Source organism: Chaetodon trifascialis, chromosome 14 (assembly GCF_039877785.1).
Source record: "Chaetodon trifascialis isolate fChaTrf1 chromosome 14, fChaTrf1.hap1, whole genome shotgun sequence".
In the NCBI taxonomy this organism is placed as follows: domain Eukaryota; kingdom Metazoa; phylum Chordata; class Actinopteri; order Chaetodontiformes; family Chaetodontidae; genus Chaetodon; species Chaetodon trifascialis.
The window spans coordinates 24,186,653-24,211,794 of NC_092069.1; the positions used below are offsets into that span (position 1 = coordinate 24,186,653).

At 47.9% G+C, this 25,142-nt stretch overlaps 2 protein-coding genes across 4 annotated transcripts in view; both read right to left on the reverse strand.

Annotated features, from left to right (window-relative positions):
- The window catches only part of atrn (attractin), a 114,732-nt gene extending 95,915 nt beyond the window's left edge, over nt 1–18,817 (reverse strand). For both annotated transcript variants that reach the window (XM_070979907.1, XM_070979906.1), the window contains exons 1-5: nt 18,327–18,817; nt 7,201–7,284; nt 4,897–5,010; nt 4,632–4,760; nt 1,068–1,264 (exon numbers count right to left, since the gene is read on the reverse strand). In XM_070979907.1, the coding sequence (XP_070836008.1) occupies nt 1,068–1,264; nt 4,632–4,760; nt 4,897–5,010; nt 7,201–7,284; nt 18,327–18,565 (763 nt within the window). In that variant the 5' untranslated portion in view covers nt 18,566–18,817. The remainder of the gene's footprint in view (nt 1–1,067; nt 1,265–4,631; nt 4,761–4,896; nt 5,011–7,200; nt 7,285–18,326) is intronic.
- A 1,889-nt stretch (nt 18,818–20,706) lies between these two features.
- eif2ak3 (eukaryotic translation initiation factor 2-alpha kinase 3) overlaps nt 20,707–25,142 on the reverse strand; it is a 31,875-nt gene continuing 27,439 nt past the window's right edge. For both annotated transcript variants that reach the window (XM_070979908.1, XM_070979909.1), the window contains 2 exons: nt 24,409–24,471; nt 20,707–23,657 (listed from right to left, as the gene is read on the reverse strand). In XM_070979908.1, the coding sequence (XP_070836009.1) occupies nt 23,469–23,657; nt 24,409–24,471 (252 nt within the window). In that variant the 3' untranslated portion in view covers nt 20,707–23,468. The remainder of the gene's footprint in view (nt 23,658–24,408; nt 24,472–25,142) is intronic.

Genomic DNA, 25,142 nt, shown 5'->3' on the forward strand with positions numbered 1-25,142 from the left:
GTAACAGTGGTGGAGGCTTAAAGCTGAAGAGGCGCTGGGTTGAATCACCAGATAAACAGGCAAAATCTGGACGGATCAAGTCAGCAACACTCTGCTAAACCTCCACCCGCTTCGCTGGAGCTGCTTAGCGCTCAGCTGCACTGGATATTTACTGGAAAGGTTTGTTTTCATTTGTTTCTGGGTACACTGAGGGAGGGATTCACACAGAGGCATGAAACCTGGCCCTGAAATAAGGACTTTTCAACAGATTCCACTATAACACGTCGTTTTCGACTTGGAGACTGTCCCCGTCCCCCGGGGGCTCATCAGACAGCACTCCTTCATTAAAACCTAAACATAGTTTTTCTGGCTCTCAGTTACACATCTTTTACCTAATTATATGAGCTGTGTCCCACTGCACTTTCACACATTTAGTGGGCGTCGTATCGAGCGCACAATCGCATTATTCGACAACCTCAGTTATACAACAATCATACTAGATTTACGTTTCATTTCTCTTCTTTCATTTGATACGAATCAATTAACAAGTCACACGTGTGGGTGTGATGCAGGAGTCTGGAAGCAGGCTCGTCATATACAGTCTGCAGCCTTCCACTGTTCTCAGATCTGCTTTATACTGCGATCCAACAGCTCTGCATCAAACAGGAACGAAGGCTTAAGCGGAGATGTTGCATCTAATCTTCATTTTGTTTACTAGTTAAAGCACCACACTTACATCCATAACGGGAAGGAGGCACACTGCAGGTCCTTCACGTTCTCTATTAAAGGTGTGTTTACACCTGGGCCTGTTTTTATTCGTCAGCAGCAAAAAGAAGCACTTTCAGCAGACCTATTCCAAAACGTAGTGCATCTAAAAATACGTAAAAATAGGGTCCGGGTTTAAAAATACCAGCCACTACCCTCTAATAACAGTGGCTGTTCCTTCTATGCAGACCAGGTGAGAAGCTTATTGAAGGCGCTGAGCAGGGTTTGGCGTGTGTGGGCCTGTTGATGACACGGTGGTAATTCAAACCAGCTCAGCGTACGAGACAACGCGCTCGCTGGCAGCTGCCGCAGTGCCGGCCCACCTTGCCATCCGGTCTTGCAGACGCACGCCTTGTCCCGGCAGAGGCCTCTGTCGGGGGCGCCGCAGTCAGCCAGGCAGTACGGGACGTCGCAGGCCGGCCCCTTCCAGCTGACCTCGCACTCGCAGTACACCGAGCCGGTGGAGTTCCCCACGCGACACTCGCCGCGGCCGGAGCAGTTGTTAGGACACGTGTTCACCCTGGGAGGAGGAAACAGAGAGGGAGAATAGAGTAAGACTCGGATTCTGCCTGAAATACAGACCCTGAATAAAACATCAGCAACACCTTTCATCCACTGAGTTACATCTGCTTTGGTGCGAGCAGCGCCTCGGCTGTCTCCGGGCTTTAAGATAAAATATGCAACAATTCCCCGTCACGCAGCAGAAGGCGTTGTTGTCGGCGTCGTCCTCCCTCATTAAGCGGTCAAGCGCCCGCCTGGAGGCTTGTCACTCGCCTCGGAGGGCCTCCTGCACCGGAAAGGCATCGAGCTGGAGGCTGCGGCAACCAGCAGACATAAAGTCACAGCAGGCACAGCAGAGCAGATGGTAAACACGGCCAATCTGCAGTAAAACAGCACCACTGACGCTCCCCGTGTCTCTCGACAGGTCCTTTATGTTGCACATTTAGCTCTTCTGTTAGCACCCACTTGACACATTTTGTGCCAGCAGTCGCAGCTCCTCTTCTCTGAGACCCGCCGCAGTCAAAGCAGGATGCATACAGGTAAGACGGCTGCAAAGAGAGCAGCACTCCTCACAGTGGCAGCACGTCTCATGCTTGCTGCAGACAAAGTGCAGAAATCTGCTGAGGATCATTAAAAAAGACGAGACGATCTTCACGTGGAGCTCCACTCACAGCAGCTTTGTCACGTTTAACCGACAGCAGCTTTTCAATGTCAATCTGCGACTGATGGCCACTGACACGCATACTGCTCCTCTCCTGTTAGCGCAAAAGGGAAAAGCTCATTGATTTTTCATTCAATACTAAATTCAAAAACAGCGTACGATGACAAGCAGTGTATAGCACAGGAGTACACACGTAGCATGGAGCGTGGAACTGGGACACGGCTGCTGCCTGCCTGTTTGCTGCTGTCACCCAGAGCACGATGAACTGTAGCGCCAAAAGTCAGAAGATAATCATGCCGAATTAAACCCAGAGAAGAACACCATCAGCACAACGCTGGGTCAGAGAACATCCCGTCAACATGGCTGTTAAATCCACAGGACGGTGACATTCACGGCACTTTTCATGCAGGGAACTGCAGCTCAAAGTGCTTCACAAATCGATTCTGCAATACAAGCACCGAGTGTGCTTCACACAGAGGAGACAGAACGGACATAAAGACATTACAGCAGCATTAACGGCGGCATTTCTGCGTCCCCTCGCTTATCCTGCAATAACTTCTGCTTATATGAGAGTCCGACTGTTGTTATCGACGCAGCCGCAGTCCACCTCGCTGCTGGCTGCACCCACAGCGAAGACACACACTTTGAAGTGTGTGAGAGCTAAAGCGGCTGCAGGTAAATGGACAGATCCAACTGGACTAAGATGTATTTGGGCTCTAGTGAGCATTTAGTGAAGCAGCTCATTGTATGAAGGATACACAAGCAGCAACAGTGCCACTGGTTTAGCACCCGTTAGCAGATCAATTCACTGACTGGAAGATGTTCCTGATGTTTTTAGTCAGTGTCAAAAGTTTGGCTTTGTTTCCAGAACGTCGCTGTCCATCAAAGCAAGAGACTGAAGACAAACACATTAGAGAGCGAGACAGACGACACAAAGAGTCCTCATCGTCCTTTCATGTTCCTTCAGCAGCCGGGCGGTTTGATGTTTCGGCTCCTCCGCCCCTCCCAGACGCGCCGAAGACCGGGGGGCGCTTCGCTTTCATCCAACTCTGCGTTTCTCAGCCCAACTTCAAGCCCATCGCAGTGACGACGGCGGCAACGAGCAAAGGGACAGAGCAGGGGTCCGTTGTGTCCTCTGCAGACGTTTGGGGGGGGGCGGGCTCCACTTTGGTTTTTACAATACTTTTCCTTTTCATGCCGGTCGAAGAGAAAACGAATGACACTTCTGGTTCTTTGTGACTGCCGTGAAGTTGAGTTTGATCTGTCTGTCTGTGGTTCGGCGTCTCGCGCTGATGCGTGCGCATGTTTTGCATATTAAAGGGAAGAGATTACATTTGTGTGTCAGTGTGGGAAGATGTTTGTCAGGTAAACATGGGAATGAATGTGTTTTCTGGGTTAACAGATGGGTGAGCAAGCATAATAGGACAGAAGTCAAAGAAGTCCCAACTGGTCTCTGAAAAGACACCATGCAGGAGGTGGACAACGCGAGGACGGCCTGAAGCTGCACTTGAGTTTGAGTGACGTATTCTACTGGAGGAAGCAAAGAGAGGAAAGGTGGTCTAAACCAGTAACCAAACTGGGAAAACTAAATGGAGGACTGGAGGAGATGCATGCACCGCTTGCTCATAGATTAACAACGTACGGAGGCAACGAAAGGCCACAACAATTTAAATTTCATCATCTATTAATGTCATGTGAAATTCAACCAGTGTTGATGACTCAATGTCCAAACACTTTATTTTGAAAATCATCATCTCAACAAGCGTTCTGACTTCCAAAACACAGATTCATGATGTCAGAAGCTTATTTCCACATCTTTCTGTTGGATCACGTGACTGAACGCGACCAAATTTCTGATCGCTTCCTTCACCCTCGATCGCTCCTCGTGGTTCAATCTCTGGTGTCCAGATTCTGATTTTTGACTTGACTTGAAATGTTTAGACGTGAAAATGATCATGAGGATTTGAGGAGCTGGAATACATTTTGCTGATTGAACAGTTAAATTTAACCCAAACAAATGTTGGAAACACGTGGAAAGTAAAATCCATATTTCAGTTTAATGGTAAATTTCAACTTTAAGGATGTAGCAGTGGTTTTATTTCTCAATGGAAAAAAAGACCTTTCTTTGTCTCCACAGTGCTGACGTCACCGACCACACACCACACTGTGCCTGACAGGCAGGCGACGGTGTAACGATGCAGCCAAAACACACTGCAGCCAGTGGACGTCAGCAGCCTGACGTGATCCTCTAAGCGCCGCCGACCAGCCGAGCCAGCGCTCGGGCTGAATCATGCAGAAAGTGATAGCTTTGTATGCGTCATCACGTCCCGAGGAAGGGTGCGAAGTGGGCCCTTCACCCAGACGAATGTCCACGGCCAGTGAAACACAGATGATTCGTACTGAGGGGCTCAGCGGCGTTTAGCAGATCCTTTGATCCACTGACTGACACTATCGTGAATGCATGCGTGGACCCTGAGAGATGCAGACCCCGAGGCCTGCCAGCGCCGCTCTCAGCTGGAGAGGATTATGAGCCATTTGATACGTGGAAGCTGCCATACCGAAAGGCCTGAGAACGTCTTTTAAGACAAACGAGCACATTTAGTTTCCACTTCCTTGTCTTGGAGGACAAACTTAAGCTAACGGCAAGTCTTTTGGAAGACGCCTTGATTATATTCTAAATTTAGAGAGCAGGAGAAGAAATCCACTCTTGATGTGCTGCTCTCACCTGTAGGAGATGTTGAAGCCGGTCAGGTTGTAGGCAGCGTCACTGAAGAAGTGCAGGAGGGCGTAGCCGGACTGAGACACCACCTCTGGCACTGTCTCGTTCCCATAACGCTCAGGAACGATCAGACCGCTGAAATAACAACATGAACGTAACATATTTTTAACCATTTAGACATATTTCACTCCAGCGCTGACGTGTCATTGACAGCCATAACAACTGGAGCTGTTGGTCCACTTTTCTCCAGTCAAAGCACCAGTCGACGTACCTGAAAGCGGCGAGGAGGGGGGCGTAAATGGAGTCCCCGTCGTACACGTAAAGGTGGTCCCAGCTGCACTCAGTGGCAAAGTGGTTGAAGCGTAATCGGAGTACGGTGTTCGGCCTGGAAAGCAAACACAAGCACAGGAAAAGGATGGGAACCTCTGTATGCCTCGGCCATTGCTTTAGTACTTAAAAAAAGACATTAGAAGTCTGTCTGTGCACCAGAATAAGCTCAAGACTCATGAACTGGACGCACTGATGCACCCAAAGCAGTGTTTTTCTGAAAGGAGCGCAAACACAGAACTTGTGACACAGTTGGTCTGACTGCATGTTGGTGCAACAAGCAGACTTCTGTAGCTCTGACAGCTCCAACCACCCAAAAACCTTTTTATTTAATGTTTGTGGTCAACGGCACTTTTTTTAAACACAGCAGGTCCGACTCTGAGGGAGCAGACGAGCTCCGGGAACACGAACAATGCAGCGGCTTATTTTCTATTTGTTAGCCTTAACTTCTTTCCAACTTCAAACTGACAAATTGTATTTACAAGACGGAGCACTAACTGTGTGAAAATGAGGAGATTTGTGGACTTTCCTGCTTTTAATTCCACCTTACGGATCGCTTAACATTTCATCTACATCACTTGTTAAATACGAAGTGTCAATATTTGAAGAAAACACACAACGCTCTCATCTGAGCTGCGCACAAAGTTAGTTTCACTAACTAAAGAGGCCGACTGCAGAATAAAACGCCCACATGACCTGAATAAAAGGTCAATAATTAACCAGGTGATATGGTGGAAACTTCACCACCTGCAGCAAAACAAGAGCAGCAGCGTCGTGCTGGAGACGTCCCCGTGGCGCTGGCTCTGCTAACAGAGGTCTAACAGTCTGATATTCAATCTAATATCCTTTAAATCCAAAGAACTTTAATCAAATGTAACCTGCTATAAAGTCCAGCTGTTAAATCAGGTCACAAACACAAACAGCATCCACGGCTGCACAACAGGACAAAAACAAGCTAATTTAAACATTTTTTGATTAAATTCAGTTAACATCCCAAAAGGAAATCATCCAAAAGGAGAGGGGAGAACACAAAGGCCCATTTAGGGCACCAAATATCCAGGAAACGTTATGAATAGCCACATTTTTCTCTTCACGATTTTATTTATCCCCCATATTTCCTCCCAGAGACACAAATGGAGGACGGCAGCAGCCGCGAGGTTCAATTAAAAGAGGGGACATGTGACCACTAATTTGAGAATGAAAAGTTTGGGATGACTGGAGAGATCCGTCACCGACGTCTGCGCGTGGCGGCGGAGCACATGACGGCCACGCTTTGCTCCTCAGTCAGCGAAGTCACTTGAGGCCAGCGTGGATTTAACTGAGCGAACGTACGTCTGAGGCTTATGAAGCCCTCTCAGGTATCCTTGTCCTTTCGATGCGTACGGTGCACGTGCCGCTGCATATAAACGCGGCCTCAGCGTGTAATGAAAACACTGGACGACAGGGCGTCTCTGTGATTAGAGAAGCCGTCCAGGAACGAGGAGGTCAGGAGTTCAAAACCCCGTAACATCCACACGTCCTGCCGTAGAGAACAGGAGCGTGACCCGCCGAGCCCCGACCGAGCCGCCGGCGGTTAATCCCCCAGAACGAGAGTGCTGGCGACACGCCTGAAATGGAAATGCAATCAAAGAGTTTATGGTTCAGATGAGCTGGCGGCCAAAAAAAAATGGAGAGTCATCGCTCTTAATCGATGCTCTGTGGCGTGTTTATGCTGACTGAAACAACGGAGGAGGAGCGCAGGCTTTCTCACACCGTTCATTTCCATCCATCATCTGCACGATAAACTCCCGATGCTGGTTGGCTCTCAGCGAGCAGGTTTCGCCACAGCCTTGCTTTCCACATCAGCTGTCTCCAGGTTTGAGGAGTCCGTCCTCAGCCAATAAAAGCCCATCGCCTTCGTGTAGCGTGTCTACGGTGTTTGTTTTGGCTTCTTGGCGGACCAGATGTGAGGGGGTTTTGGCCCAGGATGATATACACAGCAAAGACGTTTAACTACTGAACGATCATCTGAAAAATCTATTTCTGATACTTTTGGATCACAACATGTTCAAACTGTCTGGACAGAAAATCCAACATTAAGCAGTCTGACTAACTAACTTCATTAGTGTATTAGAGATTATTGAGTTACTGAATAATTTAAGTCAGTGTCACACAGATTATCAGCTCTTTAAGGATTTTAAGAGCAGCATCATGTTGTCCTGTCCTGGTCTGGTGCGTCCCCCCCGTGCTGGATCTGCGCTCTACTTACTGTCCCTCGATCAGCCAGGTGCACTTGGTCTTGTACTTATAGTTTCCTGGACCGTCAGTCAGATAACCCGAGGGCCCCGTCAACCTGGAAGACAGAAAGGACGGGACAGTTTAGGTCCAGACGAGCTTAAATCCCGAACGCCGCGTCCTCTGCGGCTGGTCTGGGTGTGATGTGATGCGGCAGGTGTGGACTGAGACCTGAATCTCCCACAATCCAAAAGACCAGCAAGAGAATGATGGATTTAATGCAAAAAAAAAATCCCAATGTTATTCAACTTCAGTGACATGAAACAGAAGAACTAGAAGCTGTAACAAGCAAATATTTGGTATTTTTTTAGCCACGCTAGCAGAGCGCCTGCAGGGGCATGAATGCAGGTCTGTTCCAGCACTTTGGTCCAGGCTGAAATATCTGAGCAGCTGTTCGACTGATTGTGGTGAAATCTGGTGAATATTCCTGACTGTTCTTCCATTGGCATCATCAGGTCAAACACCTGCAAAACTGCTGACGTCCCCAAAAGTTTCAGCTGCTCTCTGATGCATGCTCGTGTTAGAATTAGCATTTAATTCAAAGCACCGCTGTGCCTGATCGACGCGTCACAGCGCCGCGAGCGTGGCTGTGGACGCTCAGTCATGTTATTTGACAAATTGTTAAACTGAGAAATCGATTAAGCAGAATATGAATCAGTCATTCATTAAACAAGGAGCTCTCCGTTTGCGGCTTCTCGGATGTGAGGCCTGCTGTTTTTATGCCACTGTGACGTCAGACAAAGCTGAAAATAGTTTCCACTTCAAACTCCAAAAGCTAATAAACAGTTTAATTCGATCAGCAGCCCTAAATGTCATCCATCTCTCATCAGCTCTAGAATATGGGTCAAGGTCAGCTCAGTAAACAAAAAAGCTGGCTTCAAGTCATAATCAAAGGCTGTAAAACAAATATTCAGGCTGCATTTTCTTGCGCTGTTGCACAAGACGGCGCAGGTAAACACTAACTTGTGCCACCTCACTTCTCCGTTTGGTGCAGCTTTGTCGGTTGAGCGAGCAGCAAACGGGACAGCTGAGGGGCTGGGAATGATTAAACCTCGCAGCAAATTATCGTCCGAGGCGGACGCCGCGACAGGCGGCCGCAAGCGCTCTAATGGCACAGTGCGGCGCCCGGCCTGTTATTGCCTGATCAATTCCAGCTTGATGACACAGCAGCGCAGGGGAGCTGAATCACACAGGGGACACTTAGATGCTGTCAGACGCTGCATGATTACTGATGTAGGTCTCTGGGTGCGATGACTCCGCGAACACACCCAGGCACCGCGGCACACTTTCAGACTGGAGTCCGCGGAGAGCAGCGGAGGAAACACTCCTCTGGACGCGTCTTCATGTGAATTCACCACAGAACAGGATGCGGCTCTTTCACAATTCAGCTCACTAATGACGAAATATGACCCGATGTTGATAGAAATCAACTCGTGGGAAAATCCCTGTGGTGTGTTTTTCTTTGCATCTAGGCAACAAGTGTCCCAAAACTTCTTGTTATTGCAAACTTTAGCCTGAAACCATAGCGGCCGCGGCGCGAGCCAACAGCCCCAGCTGTGTGGGCTGGGTGGCTCAAGGTCCAAGGCCAAGGGTGTTCACGACGGCGGCAGAGGCCAAACACATGACTCCATACTGCAATAACGCTCCTCTATCTCCGGCTGCAAGGACTCGTTTTTGAGCTCAGATGACTTCGAGTCAGCGTATCGGCCCGTGAAGTGTTTCACCACCAAACAGATAGCGAGTCCCCTCTGCAGCGCTCCGCCGGCTCTCTCTTTGTGCTCTAAGTGTTTAAAGAGAGCAGTTCCAGGCCTCTTAACGCGGTGAGGTCTCGGCGGTTAGCTAACGAGTACACTAACGATGTAATTACAGATCTCTCAGTGCTAATACAGCGCAGGTCTGCGGGGACCCTCAGCTCCCAGCCAGCAGAAAAACACTGCCCCCCCAGAGGACCAGAGGCCCCAGACTCACCTGAAGCCAGCACGGCACAAAACACACAACACAACACAACACAGCACAGCACAACACAACACAACACAACACACACAACACAGCACAGCACAGCACAACACAAAACAAAACACACAACACAACACAACACAAAACACAACACACAACACAGCACAGCACAACACAAAACACACAACACAACACAACACAACACAGCACAGCACAACACAAAACACACAACACAACACAGCACACACAACACAGCACAGCACACACAACACAACACAACACAACACAACACAGCACAGCACAACACAGCACAGCACACACAACACAACAACACAGCACAGCACAGCACAGCACACACAACACAACACAACACAACACAACACAACACAACACAACACAGCACAGCACAGCACAGCACAACACAAAACACAACACAACACAGCACAGCACAGCACAGCACAGCACACACAACACAACACAACACAGCACAGCACAGCACAGCACAGCACACACAACACAACACAACACAGCACAACACACACAACACACACAACACACAACACAACACAACACAGCACAGCACACACAACACAACACAACACAACACAGCACAACACACACAACACACAACACAACACAACACAGCACAACACAACACAACACAACACAACACAACACAACACAGCACAACTGTCAACGCTGCTGCAACTGGAGCGGAGACAACAGCAGTGACCACCTACAGAACAGCTAAATTCACCACATGTGGACGCGATGAGGAGGACAAACAATGAATGTGGATGCAGACAAACGTTCCTCATGTTCGTCTGGTCGTATCTCAGCGTGCAGGCGGTTTAACGCCGCCTGAAACTCGTGCTGCCGTCTAACTACAGTGGAGGTTAATGGAATTTCGTCTGTGGTGCTCAAAGTGTTGAAACATGACGTTTGAACAACGACTCAGCGATATCTTTCTTTCCAGAAACGAGGCGTTACTCAGAATAAGAAGAAAGTCTGAGGTCTGGACGTATTTCCCGAGAAAAGACAAGCTGCTGCTGACTTTAATAAACCTTTCACTAATAAAAAACATTCCATAAATTGAGTTTTTAAACCGCACCTGTTGACTTTGTGTTATAATAAACCACTGAGAGGTTTATAACCACGAGGAAGTAAAAAAACATTGTCATCTTCACCCTTCATGTGTTTTTTGTGGTGAAGCACATAAACGGCCCTTAAAGGACACAAGTCTGGGCCAGGAGCACATCTGGGAGCGAAACAGGAGCTGAGCCAGACTCGTTTCAAACACGTGGAGCAGCCTTTGTGAATAATGTCCAGAGAGAAACATGCTGTCCTCTGTCTATCCAAGTTTACAAAGCATGTTTTTTCCTGACATGCAGATGTGTTTTTGAATTGCAGATGAAATGTGATGATGATTCACTTCATTATCGCATGTAAAATTAAACCATTCTGTTACTCCAGACGGCTGCTGCAGCTCCCGCTCCACCTGTTGTTAAACAAACGGCAGCTAATTCATCACAGAGAATATTCAGGCTGCCATCTGGCTGAGCGGCTTCCGGCGTGGCCTTTGGAACAACTTTAAAACAGTGAAATTAGCGGGAGAACGCGGTCAATAAAGCTGGAAACGTCAGGAGGATCAATGGCGCCGTGAGCTCTGCTTAACGAGCTGACACGTGTAAACACAGCATGGACACAGAAATCCAGAGCGGGGACAATGTCCATTAAAGAGAAGAGGTCAAAAACGTCCTGAGGTGAAGAACGAGCCGGCCTGCACTTCCTGTCATTAGACACGGCGTTCGCAGGGACGTCCAGCAGCAGCTCCTTCCCGAGCGGCCGGTTGCCCAAAGGTCTGCAAGCGGCGAAGCGGTGCAGCACGAGAGCGCAGAAAACAGGATTTCTGGTTCAAAAGGCGACAACAGTCCGGTTCGGTGGAGCAGCCTGGAGGCGTGAAGAGCTCAGACTGACCGAGCGGCCGTCCAGAAGCCGCTGACTTCAAATCAATGAGGGGACATTTGAGAGGAACATTACAGTTACATCCCAGAACAATTCAGAGAGGTGGACATGATTTGATCAGTTCACATGATTTTGCTCATGTTTGCAGACAGAAACTTCATTTTAAAAGTATTTCTGAGGGACACTGTGAAGGTTTTAGGGTCTCCAGTAACACAGAAAACATGCACTGAAAAACCAGCAGATGCTGTAATCAACAATAAATCTGCCGTCCTCCCTCGTTAACGCGGCTGAGCCAAAACATTTAAGAGATGCATAAGATGACAGAAGATGATATAAAGTCGCTCAGCAGCAGCCGCGGAGGAGGAGGAGGAGGAGGAGGAGGAGGAGGAGGAGGAGGAGGAGGAGAGCCGTGAATCCACAAAGGCTGCGTACCCAAAACATGCTCATGAAGCTACAAGTCAGTTATATTGTGTAATAAATATTTGGGAAATTTTTAGCTGTGGCCCTCAGCCAAGCTCCTGTGCTTTCACACCTCGGTGTTCTGCTTGAGTTAGAGCTGCACTCTGATGAGAGCTTTTCCAAAATGTACAAAATGACCTTTTCAGCAGCCTGCAGACTCACGCATCTGCACTGACCAGATGATGTCAGCTGATGTTCAGCATGGCAGACATGCTGAACGAGGTTTACTGATGCTCCTTCAGGAGCTCCGCACGGGCGATCAGTGTTTAACGTCTCAGCCGCCGTGGCCTCTCTGCACAGGCGTACGCGCTTCCATCCACGCGCCGGGTGGCTGTGGAGAGCGGGGGGACAAATTTCCCTGCTTCTGCATCAGTAAGCTGGAAAAGAACACATCAGCGGTGCAGCAGCGGGGACCATTAGTGTCTGCAGAGGGCAGGCGGGCTGCTCGCTCAGCGGGGCCTTCGGTGGAGCGAGGTCAGCCTTCAAACAGGGGACGGCAGCAAAGCAGTGACAAAGCAGCGAGCGGTGAAACTGAAAACAGCGAAACCGAAGTCGCTCACAGGCCGGGACGACCGAATCTGCCGTGCACCGGTGGATGAGACGCCGCTGATGTTCATTTTGGAGATTCAAGACTCAAAATAAGGCTGAAACAATCAGAGGATTAAAGGGGCACCACTCTGGAGGAATGTTTTTAAGAGTGGCCCTCGTCTTGTTTGGATCTCGAGCGCTCGCAAAGAGGCGGAAACGCCGAAACACAACCCGGCCGCCGCTTCACACTTCACCACCGACTGACAGAGGCGGTGACAGGTTGAGAAATATAACAACGCACTGAGAACATCCACGTTAGCCGCATGCTGTCGTCTCATGAGCTGGTTCAGAGTTGCACATTAGCTGCATTAGAAGCTGGGGGGGGGCAGAGTTGGTGTCAGGACAGGCGCGACATGAACAAGGCCTTCATTCAGCGCCCCGTCCCGCAGACCTCCAAAAGTACTAAAAAACAAATTGATCTGAGCAAGAGCTTCATGTCACACTGATAAGAAACAGCGCTGTCGTGTGCCTTCGGGACTCTGCGGCAAAAAGCATAAAGCTGCTTTTGTAGCAATAATCTGATCAGCGTGAGCGTTAGATGCAGTTCAGCCTTTCTGGCGACTGTCACGGAAACTAGAAGTCAGTCTGCATCCCGGTTTGGTTTGAGCGTATCCAAAAATACAGTCAGTACAACATTTCAGTTCCAGCCCGACTCTAAAAAAGGGACGCTGAGTGAAACCGAAATAAAACAGAGTGAGAGAACTTCCTTTTTGACATCTGCTTAATTCAAAACAGCACAGAGCCAATATATTTAATGTCTGAGCTCGTAAGCTTCATCGATTTCTGTAAATATCTGCTTATTGTGAATCTGATGCAGCAACACGTTTCAAAGGAACGCTCCAGAAACACCTGTTTGATCGTTCCACAGGTAAACAGGCTCATTGGTCACAGGTGAGAGGATCATGGTTGGGTATGAAAGGGGCATCCTGGGAAGGCTCAGGCGCTCACAGAGAGGACGGAGCGAGGTTCACCGCTTTGTGAACACATGAAGACTTCAGAAACTGCTGTTTGATAAGAAATGGTTGATTCTGGTATTACTGAAGTTTTTTTGAGGCTTTTTTGGAATCGGGGTTGTACCTGTCGACTCGTCATGACAGGTATCCTCTGCTCTCTGAACTCTTCTCATATGGAAGTCACATCACATACTTCTGCTCCTTAAATGTCTGCTTGCTTGCTGCTAATGTTATCATCACGTATGATTTGTCCCTCGCTGATGGACGCGATGCTCGGCTGGGAAGCAGCGGCACTCGTGCGTAGCGTCAAATCCACGGCTTTCCTGGAGCTGCAGCGCGTGCACACAGGTAGGCACAAAGGCCTTACTTCATCATTTTACAGACATCATAAGGAGCACGGTTCTCTTTGGACCGCCATGACTCCCTGTTGCAAGCTTCCAGCAGCGAAGACGCGTGACTTTGACTTAATTGTTCTGCAATAAGACACTTTCAGAGTGACATCAGCATCCATAAAAGGAAGTGAGCTTGAAGTCATACGATTGTGACGGTCCTTGATTCCCACCCCGACACATGTGTACTCACTGATACTAACAACCTCAGAACACATGCAGACGGGCTAAAAGCCACAACAAGCCTTCATAAACTCAGTTATCCATCAGCTTTAAAACTGTTCGACACGTGCATTTCTGTTCGCAAAAGTAAGCACATGTGAGCATCAAAAGGTTCATATTAACGACATGGTCATAAAGAAAAACCGCTTCCCCTGACACGACATTCGTCAAAATTACGAGCAGGAGTTATGGCTAAGCTGCAGTAAAACTGATAAAAGAAGCTTTTCAGATGAGCAGAGGAATGAAACTGCTGCTGTTTTACTGTTTTTAGCTTCTGAGGATCAACAACCAAAGCGAGCAGACCAACAACACGGACGGACGGACCATTAACGAGCTCACAAAACCAGGTATTAGACTGATGCAGGGGCTGGACTTCAGCTGTCCAATAAGACTTTAAAGGGTCCTCTAATGGGACAGAAGTCCATCTCTGATGTTTCTGCCTCCAGCTCAGTTCAATGGTGGTGAACAAAATTTCATTTATGAGTCTCAAAGCGTTGACAGTTTACATTGAGGGGATCCCCGGCGGCCCGAGGGCTCAAGGCGCCAACCACGAGCTGCCATGTGCTCTGTTCGAATCCAGCCAGAGACATCCACGTCTCTCCCCGTCTTCTGTCATCTCTCCGCTGTCAGCACTCTAACAAAAGGCATAAAAAGCCCAAAAAATAGCAGAAACAACAACAAAAGAACAGCTGCGTGTGAAAAACATCAGCAGCAGCAGCAGCTCTGTGTTGCCTCGCAGCTACTTTTTACCAAAGAAACAGTCCCTGTAAGAGCAGGATGGTCCAGAGTGAAGGACACACCGTCTCTAAAGAGAGACGCTGCTGTTAAATGTCTTTAAACATCATTTTCCAACACTGTGAGCGCCACAAAGAAAATCCCACTCAGCTCCACCAGGATGGAGGCAGAAAGCTCAGATACACGGCTGAACGTAACCAGAAGCAAACATCTGCATTCATCTGTTACGCTGCTGTTTAAGTATTTCAATATTAATTTCACCATAATGTCAGGCCCCATCTCCTCTCATGGAACCACGAGTTCAAAACATCCTCAGCCGAAACAGGAAGCCTCATTTGGATGCTATAAAACAACAAAACACACTCGTCTGTTTCTGTGCCCCCTCCTTCGTGTTGATTTTGGCCCTCACGGTTCGCCGGGGCTCCATCTTGGCACGACCCTGCCACAGAAAGCTGCTTTTACCGGCATTAAGCCGGCCTTGTATGGCAGCATTGTCTGTATGCTAAACACGGCCTCAGACCACCGCGGGCTCTCCCCGAAAAACTATCGGCCCTTTGACCACGTTAACAAAACAGCACGGCCTTGATTCCTGAGTGCTGGATCGCACGCTGAAGGTCTGCCATTCCACTTAATGATGATGAGCCCGAAGCGGCGACGAAGCTCCAAAATCACTGATAATGCTGCGCCCTGCTGAAGTTTGAGCTGACAGACGTTACAGCGGCCTGCTGTTATTACTCAAGTCCAGGGTCAAACTATCAGCAACCGCAACAGCACCGGCCTCCATCTTTCTACACAGTACAGCTTTCGAAGAGAAACAGACAATTAAACGCCGGCCTGCTGCTTTTAAAACAAGTTTGGAAGCGAAGACGAAGTTTGCAGCCACAGAAAGAAAGAGCTCAGCTTTAATAATCTCCACAGGGACATTCCGCCTCTGCATCTGGACCCGTGGTCAGTGTTACAGCGGCGCCCAGGAGCTAACCGGAGCAGCGAGCGCAACAGCTGGAGGATCATTAATACCTCACATGCAGATGTTCGAGGAACTGCAGCGCGCAGAGCCACGCAAAGACGGCTGCGACTGACGACTGTTTCCATGATCAATCGATTGGTTTTTTTAGAATAAGCAATTAATTAAGTCCGAAAACAGCGACGCGTGCCCATTCCCACGTTTCAACTGGCATTTTTATGTCCATACAGAGCAACTTAGAGCGAAATAAAAGCATCAAATCCTCACATTTCTTAATCCATCATCAATGTTTTCTCTCAATCAACGAATCCAGAAGCTCGCAGGCTTCTTCCGTTTGTTCTGTCCACTCTACAGTACGCCGCAGTCAATAGGTGGACTTTAGCACTAACCTACTTACATTTTACTCCACACAAACACACACACACACACACACACAGTGGCAGAGGTCAGCGGTTCAGCCTCTTGCTCAAGGACACTTCGAAAAGCAGAGGCCAGAATAAAACCACCAACCCTACGATTAATGGCCGAACCGCTCTGCAGTCCGCCAGCTCTGCCATCAGAGCTACAGCGAGGCATCACTAACGATCGACCGATTGTTTAAAATAACACACATCTGCAGCTTGTCCAGCGAGGAGACCTGCAGCTTCCCTTCATCTGTTATTCTGAAGGTTTACAACTGTTTGAGGCTACAGAAGCAGCTAGAAGATGGGAACAAGTGATGGGCGACAGTGCTTATTTTCTAACAATTAAAATACTCAATAACTTAGAAGTGAAACTAATCTATACATGAATCAGTGATGAAGATGATGCTTGCCCACTTAAATCCAGACTCGTGCAGCCGGTGGCCAGTCGGGATTTCCCACAGTGACAGACTGTTTCAATTAAGACCTGAGTGCAACGAGCTCCCGGTTTTTAACCACAACCAAACGAGCGATTCCACCCAGAGAGCACTCAAGCCTGCCCGTCTGAGACATCAGAAGCTGAGCAGCCGACCGGCCTCCATTTTACCTGTCCCATATGCTCTTGTCTGGGCTAATGCGCGTTCAGCTCCAGCTTCCCTTTCCCCGACCACGGCCAAATATCAGAGGATGCATAACACTGCGGGCCTGCGTCCAGCTCTGCTTTACGACCTCGCAGGACGGCTGAGACAGCACGACAGAGAATATCAAGTTTTAAAAAAGGAGGAAAAATGCCCCGGATCCCCTAAAAACAAGCATTTAGCCGAGGCCTGGCAATGAGGCACAACCTGACGCCACACTTCAGCTGCACTGACATGCTAGCTCATCACAAAGCTGGAACAGGATCAGCTTGCTAACAACCAAAAAAGGGGACAAGCAGAAGTATGACATTACAGTTCAACCCAGGAAATGACTTTTTGCTTTTCTAATTAAATGCTTGTTTATGTCATCTTGGCAGGATGTGCAGGAGGAGGGCACAAACCCACAAACTTCAATTCAATCATCATTCAGTTTAAATAAATGAAGCTGTCATTGAGCGCTGCAGGTGCACGACCATCTTCCCTCAGCAGAGCATCCTGAATGCAAACTCTGGTAATGTCAAGTGACACTTTAATGGGCACAGAAAGCCAGACGAGCAGCACTGATTATCTGGATATTCTCATTAAACGACGATTGACACTTCTCGACTGCACGCTGCCTTTGTGTTGCACAGCGCTTGGCGTCGCTGGCCTACACAGAGCGCTAACAGAGACGTGCTGAGGGGGCGAGCGTGGTCACCTTCCTCCCACCTCTCAGATGTTTCCACAAGTTTGACCAACGGCTCTCACCCAGAAAGCTCAGCTGTAAAAACGTTCAGCGTGTGCGCATGCAATTTTCCCACACTTTGACCCCGAGTTACTGTTGTTAGTGGATAACAGATATCTGAGCACCACCCAGCCCTTTGGTTCAGAGCCACCCTGACAGCTGCTGGATGTCAGAGTCCAGTAAAGCTGGACAACACAAACAGCCTCGCTCACAGGCCTGACGAAGGCCTGTTTTTGACTGTACCCTCGTCTTCGCTCCCTGCTGAGATCTGTTCACGAGAGGGGACGCTGCCAAGTCATCGTCCTCACAAGTACAAAGACAGGGACGACTGTCACCGCGAGCCAGCTGGAAGTGAATACCTGGCGAGGGTTGTATGAAAGCACAGACAGTCAAATGAAGGTGGATTAATGCCAAACTGATGAGCCGATTAATCAATTATTACAACCTATGTGATAATCATTTCATCATTAAGGAAAAACACCAAACAGTCTGGTTACAGCTTTTCAAAGCTGCCTTTCTCTGTCATTTTAAACACTTTTGGGTTCAGTCTTCTTGGAAACTGGACTGGGCATTCCTCAAACCTCTGACATCTTATCACCAAAACACTGAATAAAAGATGAAAGAGCAGAGATGGCTCCAGCCCGGCTGTGATTACAACAGATCCTAGTGTAACCCTTGTTGACAGGTGACCACGGTCAGCACCTGGTGATGTGATGTGTACAAAAACAGATCTAAATAACAAAAATAATGTAGATTAAAAGCCCTGAGACTCAGTATTATCCACCACATGCATCTCACCATAATAATCCAAATGAAGCACTTAGAGCACTCAGTATCTTTACAAACATATACTGCATTTTAGCCTGGAAAACTGCGCTCTAATGGTAACGTTAGCAGTAGTAGTAGTAGTAGTAGTAGTAGTAGTAGTAGTAGTAACGTTAGTAGACCGGGCTTCAAACGGCTCAGGTGAGCTCACTTAGCATCTCTTGATTAGCAGTGGAGGCTCTGAATTAGCAAACATTTGGCCCAAAGCGCAGCAGACGTGCGGTCCACACACAGCCTGTGGCAGTGACTGAAGCGGCTTTATTCTGCCGTGGTCTCCGTACCTGAAGCGCCCTCCGCAGTGCTGGCATTGGTCCCCGACCCAGCCGGGGAAGCACACACAGCTGCCAGTCGCCGTGTTGCACTGGCCGTTCATACACGGTTTGTCGCATTCCTTCGCCTCGGTGAGGCCGGGCAGCCCGGAGAGCAGCCCGAGAACCGAGAGCAGGAGCGCGGTTGTCAGCATGAGCAGGCTACGGCCCCGGCCGGAGCCCGAGCAGGCCCGCCGTGTCGCCCCGTACATTCTCTCACAAAAGATGGCTGCTTGTGGCGGACGCTCCGCTGCTTCGGGGATAGCGACTCAACCAGCTGCCCGTCGGCGTGGTTCCGTTTATCGGACCCGAGTTACGCTTTCCCGCTGGGTAAGGTTTAGTGTCTTCGTTTAGGCTGGTCTTCGCTGGTCGCTTGGTTTACATCTTTCCTGTGGTTCCGTTTCCCAGCGCCGCACCAAGCCGCATATTGACATCCAGAAGTGACGTTATGGCAACGGAAATGCGCAACCGGAGGGGGTCGCAGCGCGAGGGCTTTAAACTTTTATTTTGAAAACAGAGCACAAATCCCGCCCTTTCGTGAGCGAGCATGTTAGCTTCTTTTCCTCAGTATTTTTTTTTTTTTTTTAACTTTCGTGGGTTATTGCGCAAAGATTAGACATGATGCTGGGATTTGTGTCTATATCTACTCAAAGAAAAAAATAGCTGTCTACTATCTAGAGTTTCTATATTTTATATTTAAGATAAAACGATTAGTTTATTAGCATTTAAATTTTCCCATGTTTAAATGCTAATCTCCCATGATGCCTTGGGAGGGAAGCAGTTGTTTAATGCCAACAAAATAACTGCTAAGATAAAATGAATCCTTGATCCTAAACTTAGTAGTTTTACTAAATAATCGCAACTCAATGTCCCCTTACACTTTTTCTTTCTCACGGTCTTCATCAGCCAACACAACAAGTGAGCAACTTCATGGATAAGATGTCAGTTTAATGAGAAATGTGCAAACTGCATGAAGACCATGAGCTTAAGCTTGTCAGCAAACTTTATGTTAATATGAAGAGAAACGGCCAGTATTTTGGCTCAAAACACATGTTGTGATGGTTTACATGTCGAAGGCTCTGTATTCTGATGAACATCCAGATGATTTTCATTATTTTCTGTAGTTAGACCTCTTCTCAGGACTGTGTAGGAGTGTGCTTGATGAACACAGACTGGTAACTTCAAATAATTCCCATAAACACACAGACAGGTGACAAATTAAAGGGAACACCAACATAAAGTGTCTTACTGAGGTGTTGGACCACCAGACGAGTTTCAGTGCGTCTTAGCATCGATGCTACACGTGTCTGGGACTCATTTGGTGTTTTGATGGTGGAACGCTGTCAAACAGGTCCGTCCACAATCTAACACAGGTGTGTACCTGGGTGGAGATCTGGTGACTGTGAAGTGTGATTCACATCATTTTCATACTCACCAAACCATTCGGTGACCCCCTGTGTCCTCTGGATGGGGGGCATTATGATGGTGCTGATTCACAGGGACCCTTCCCTCTGAGGGAGCAAGTGGATCCAAACCATGCAACAAGCCACCGGACCGCCGTTCTCTTGACATCCACCACACACGCGCTCATCGAGAATATGGTGAAGGATGACTCATCTGACCAGATCACTTTTTCCCACATCTCTGTAGACCAGTGGATCTGGTTTGTGCACCACTGAACTCTCAAATGTGCATTCGTCTTTGTAATGAGGGGTTTATGCGCTGCAACCCTGTCATAATATCCCTCTGTGGAACTCCTGCTTTGACATGGTCAGTCAGCTGAGGAGGAGGTGCTCCATGCACGAGCGTCACGGTCATCAAATCTATCCACCGATGTGTTTCTCATAGATCTAAATGCAGAAGTTACTGTTTGGACTGAGCCAGCTGAGCAGTCTCTGTGACCGAAGCTGAACCCTCTTCCAGTCACTTTTCCTCTTTCCATCTCAACGCAGACTCACCTGAGCCTGCTCAGCGTCATTAAACGTGCCGCAGAGCACGACTGGATGAACTGCTTATCTCTGTGGTGGTTGTGGTTTTGAAGTAGTTCGTACTATCACGTAATAGCAGTAGCTTTATGGTGATATTAGAATCTAATCTTTCTCAGGTTTATTACTGCAATTCATTTTCTCTGTCATCATTGTAAATGTTTTATTTGGGTGTTTGTGAAATATAAAATCAGAGGCCTGTGCACTTGAGCTGGACAAACACAGGCTGACATGAATATGACATACAGAACCTGGTGTTTTTAGGAGTCTTAATTCTGGTGTTTGCCTAATGATGCTCAGGTGATGAACCCCAGCATGATCCGAGTGCCCAGCACCAACCCACAGACTGCACACCAACGACACCAAACTGTACAAACGGTATAGAACAGTTTATTAAATTTAGACTTGTAAGAAGTCATCATATTCCAACGCGCTCCATCACATGAAGCGCATTCATAATAACACCAACCCAAAAAGGATTGATCACGTCATCAAAACATAAATAAAGCAAGTAAACATATTTACAATTCAACATGGACAGAGAAATGGGGTTTGTGCACAAGAACACGCAACTACGTCTCCAGACAGAGGCGCCAGAGATCGAGGGCGGGGGCGGGTGGGGGCTGATTTTTCAGATGAACTATGCTCTGGAGAAGCTACCTGGACGGCAGGACGGAGTGGAGGATTCAACGAGGCATGAAAAACCTACTGAACAATCACATTTTCTCAGTTTGAGTGAAAGAAGAAAATCTGTAGACCCTTTAATAATACGCTATTGTCAGTAATGCTGTTTCAGTGTTAACGGTAAAAGCTGAGGAGCTATTTTACTACTGTGGGTGATTTTAGTGAAAGTTTCCTTCTTACTGGCTGCTAATCGTCCACAAATGAGTCTTTATATCACAGCTCACTCAGGAAATGACTGAAAGGTTCCCGAATCCTTTCAGCTAGTTTTGTGGGAGCGAAGGATTCACTTCCTGACCTCCTTTGAAATATCAAACATGGAATCCACAAAACGTGTTACATCTGAAGTAACTGTTCCTACATACTGTCGTTCACAAAGCAACTTCTGCTCAATTTGTTGTCCACATTTCCCTCCTAACTCGAGGAGATGTCATTACGGATCTAAACTCTCCGGTTTCCACCCCGATCGCGGTGGGAGGACAGTCTGTTTTAAACTCTGAAGAGAGAATTGATCATTTTACATCAGCAGTGACTCATCTTCAGTGGGCTGAGTGGATGGATGAACGAACATCGGTTTGACTTCCTGCATCAGACGCAGTCGAGACTCAACAGTAATCAAAAAACCCTGCAGAATAAACAAAAAACTGCGCTTGCTTAAAAAAAAGAGAAGATTCTTAGAAAAGTACAATCATTCAAAGCACATTACAATTAGCAGTTTGTGTGTGTGTAGTTACAAACAGGTCATGTGACTCTCCCAGCACTTCTTATGTACATTAAACAATGCAAATGTGGATCAGGTCCAGGTCCCCGGCAGACACTGCAGAGGGGATAAAACGGTATCATCTTCTCGGCTAAATGCTATGTTTCCTGCATCAGGGGAGAGCTGCAGACCTCGGTATTTGTGCTTCATGGGAAACACCAGCTGGACGGGGTTAGAGCACGGCAGCACACTTCCACAAACGTGAGGTGAGTTATCAGTTAGGGGAAAGTACACTTGACTGACTTTCGAATGGCACTCTGGTCCTGCGGGGTCTCTTCTGGTGCTCGCAGCAGGGTGAACCCCTTCCACTTGGTACAAACATGTGAAAGCAAACACTGGGAATCATTTCAAACAGCCGGAAGAGGTGACCGCCACGGTCTGTCTCCGGAGGTCACACTGTAACATTCAGCTATCCATTAATGGCAGAGATGGTCTCCTCTCCCCCCCCCCCCCCCCCACAGTATTTCACACTATCTTACAGTCGCCTTATGAAAAAGCCATTTACAAGCAATGGCGCCTTACAATATGTACAAGGTTGATCAAACGTATCTTCTGAAGTAAAGAAAAGGATATAAACAAATTTTTCCCGTCGGGTATGTACACAGAGCAAAGAGGAGGTGTTTGAAAATGATTGAGCACCTCAGAGTCATTGTGTAAATGTACACACAGAGAAACTGCTTCCAAGTACTGGCTTTAGATAACAAGTTCACACTCACCCCTTCACTTTCCTATCAGGTACATGCAGAAACGACAGCAGCCGGAGGCTCAGCATTCATTCAGAGGGGGCCCCGGGCCCCTTTCTAAAGGCAAACCATATCTGATGGACTGGATTCATAAACTCTTCTCTACGCAATACATCACCTTCTCTCATTAAAAAAAACACATCGGAAAAAAGATGGTATTTTTTGGTCTCCCAAATCAGGCATATCAGGTGTCAGAACACCAGTTAGTGCTCGTAGCAGTGATCAGTACTGGTCACTAGTAGATAGGATGATCAAGCATCAAAGGCCCCTTTGGAGTGTCCTCTTGGTTTTGATACCTGAGGTGTGGTGAGGGTGAGTGAACACTGGCTGAATGTGGGGAGCAAGCAGCGTGTTGTGACCAGACCGGGACCAAAGCGCGTCCGAAACAGCTCTTAGCAGCCTGTCAACGAGCTCAGAGCAGCAGATGACTGAGTTTAGCACTTAGGACAATCACAGGTAAACATTTCAGAATTGATTGGTGCTAATGTCCTGTGGATAACTGCGTTGTCGGCGCTGAGCTGACAGGCGGCAGTAAACGCTGCCCATCTGGTGCTCGGAGCCATTTGAAACAACCGCTAAGAATTATCTGCAAAGAGCACTTGAGCCAAGTCTGGTCGTGGACATTACAGAGCGGCTGTCGCTCTTAAAAGATCCTTTCACTTGTAAGTGTGATTAAAACTGGGAACGTGGGCAGCATGATGGTGTGCAAAAATGTAACGGCACGTGGGTTTGCCAAGGACAGGAGCTGTGCAGGACTTGGTCTCGCTGCTCTGAGCCGCCAAGACGAATTCCTGCATGTTTGTCGTGCTTGGCGTTTCGTTCTCGTCTGAGGCAGTGTGTGATGGCGTGGGGCTGAGGTGTTTCTCTTGGGCAGCAGACCAGCAGGGGGTGAAAGGGGAAGGGGTGGTTGGTTGGGGGGGGGTGTGTGTGTTGCGTCACAGGATTTTCAGGTAGTCGATGTTTGGCGTGCGGGCCGGCCCATGGACGAGGCGCTGTAGGTGCGGGAGCGCTGCCTCACAGCCAGGCGGCAGGGCAGCTCCAGCTCCAGCTCCTGGAAGAGGGGAGTTCCTATGATCTCAGCCGCCTCAGGACGCTCGCCGGGGCTCCAGGACAGCATGCTGTGCACCATGCTCAGCTGCACAGAGACAAAACACAGGACAGCCATGTCAGTCAGAGCAGCATGGAGCTGCAGTAACTCCTCCGCTAACGATGGCATCCGTTAATCCAACTTTTCTAACGCTCGTGTGACTCAGCAGAGCCTGAACAAACTGACTCATATCATGAAATAAGACACACACACACACACGCACACGATGCTGGGATAACAGAGCAAGGGTATTTCCAGTGTTGGAGAATCACAGATTATGCTGTGGGATTATGCTAATCTCATTACAAAGTAAACAGGTAAACAAGGGAGTATAACCACACTGAACACAACGCTGGAGCCTGCTGTGGGACTCAAGAACAACATTTTGTGGATTATCTTAACAGATTGATCATTTGATTCTGATGGGATTAGGGATGCAAATTATTTTATAAAAGTATAAATTGTGTTATTATAATTGTCTGTCTCAGACATGAATGCTGCTGTTCTACGTTAAGTTCCCTTTCAGTGATGATATCTGCATATTTAACTTGTATTTTCTGTTGATTTAAATAATATAACTCCACCTCAAACTTGGATTAGCTCTGCAGGTGTGACTGGATTAGGTCATTTCAATCTGTGACAGACTACATAATGAGGATGAACTCTCACAGCTCTCGATCTGTCCCACTTTGTTTGTTTCACAGCGCTCTGCTCTCAGGATAAACAACAAGGACGGTTTTCTTGGGTTCAGACGTAGTTTGAGTTCACGGCCACTAGGTGGCAGCAGAGGGCCACTCACCTCCTGAACGTTGTTTTTGGAGAAAACCTCTGGGAAGCGCAGCGCTCTCACCTCTGTCAGTGTCTGGAAGAAAGGATGTAAACACCTATGAGTGGAGCTGTGCTAATGGCTAATCAGGTCCTTTGTTAGCGAGACAAAGACGTCGCTCGATGGCACATGAGGGCAAAGAAAATCTCACGTTTGAATTGACGATAATGATTCTCCAAATGACAACAGCCATCATTCATTACAGTTCCACAAAACACTGTTTTCAAAACAGACAAAATGTAACTGAGTGAAAGGGCAGACAGAGAGATATACGGCCTCATCACGACGTCTCTTCTCCATGTTAAATAACTTTTAGCAGCAGGGATTCAGACTGAAGCCAAAGATGAGATCACATCATTTCCATTTTAATAATCAGAGGTGACCCGTCGGCTTCGGAAATGATCTGAACATTTTAATTGCTTCAGACTTTTTAGCAGTTCAGGTCGATAAATACTGCGAACGAAATGATTAATTCTCAAAATGCTCTTGTGTAATCTTGCTTTCGTGTTCTGTTGTCTTTACTGATTTTGTTTTGACCGACTTCCTGCAAACACTGTGTGTCACAAACAGGAAAACACAAACACTGACGACTACCATCGAGTGCTTGGCAGCTCTGAATGCTGAGCCACAGGCTAATTTGCTGCTGTATAACAATTCTTTTGGGAATGAAATAATAGGAGAGGGAAATGAAGCGAACTTCAGCCGGA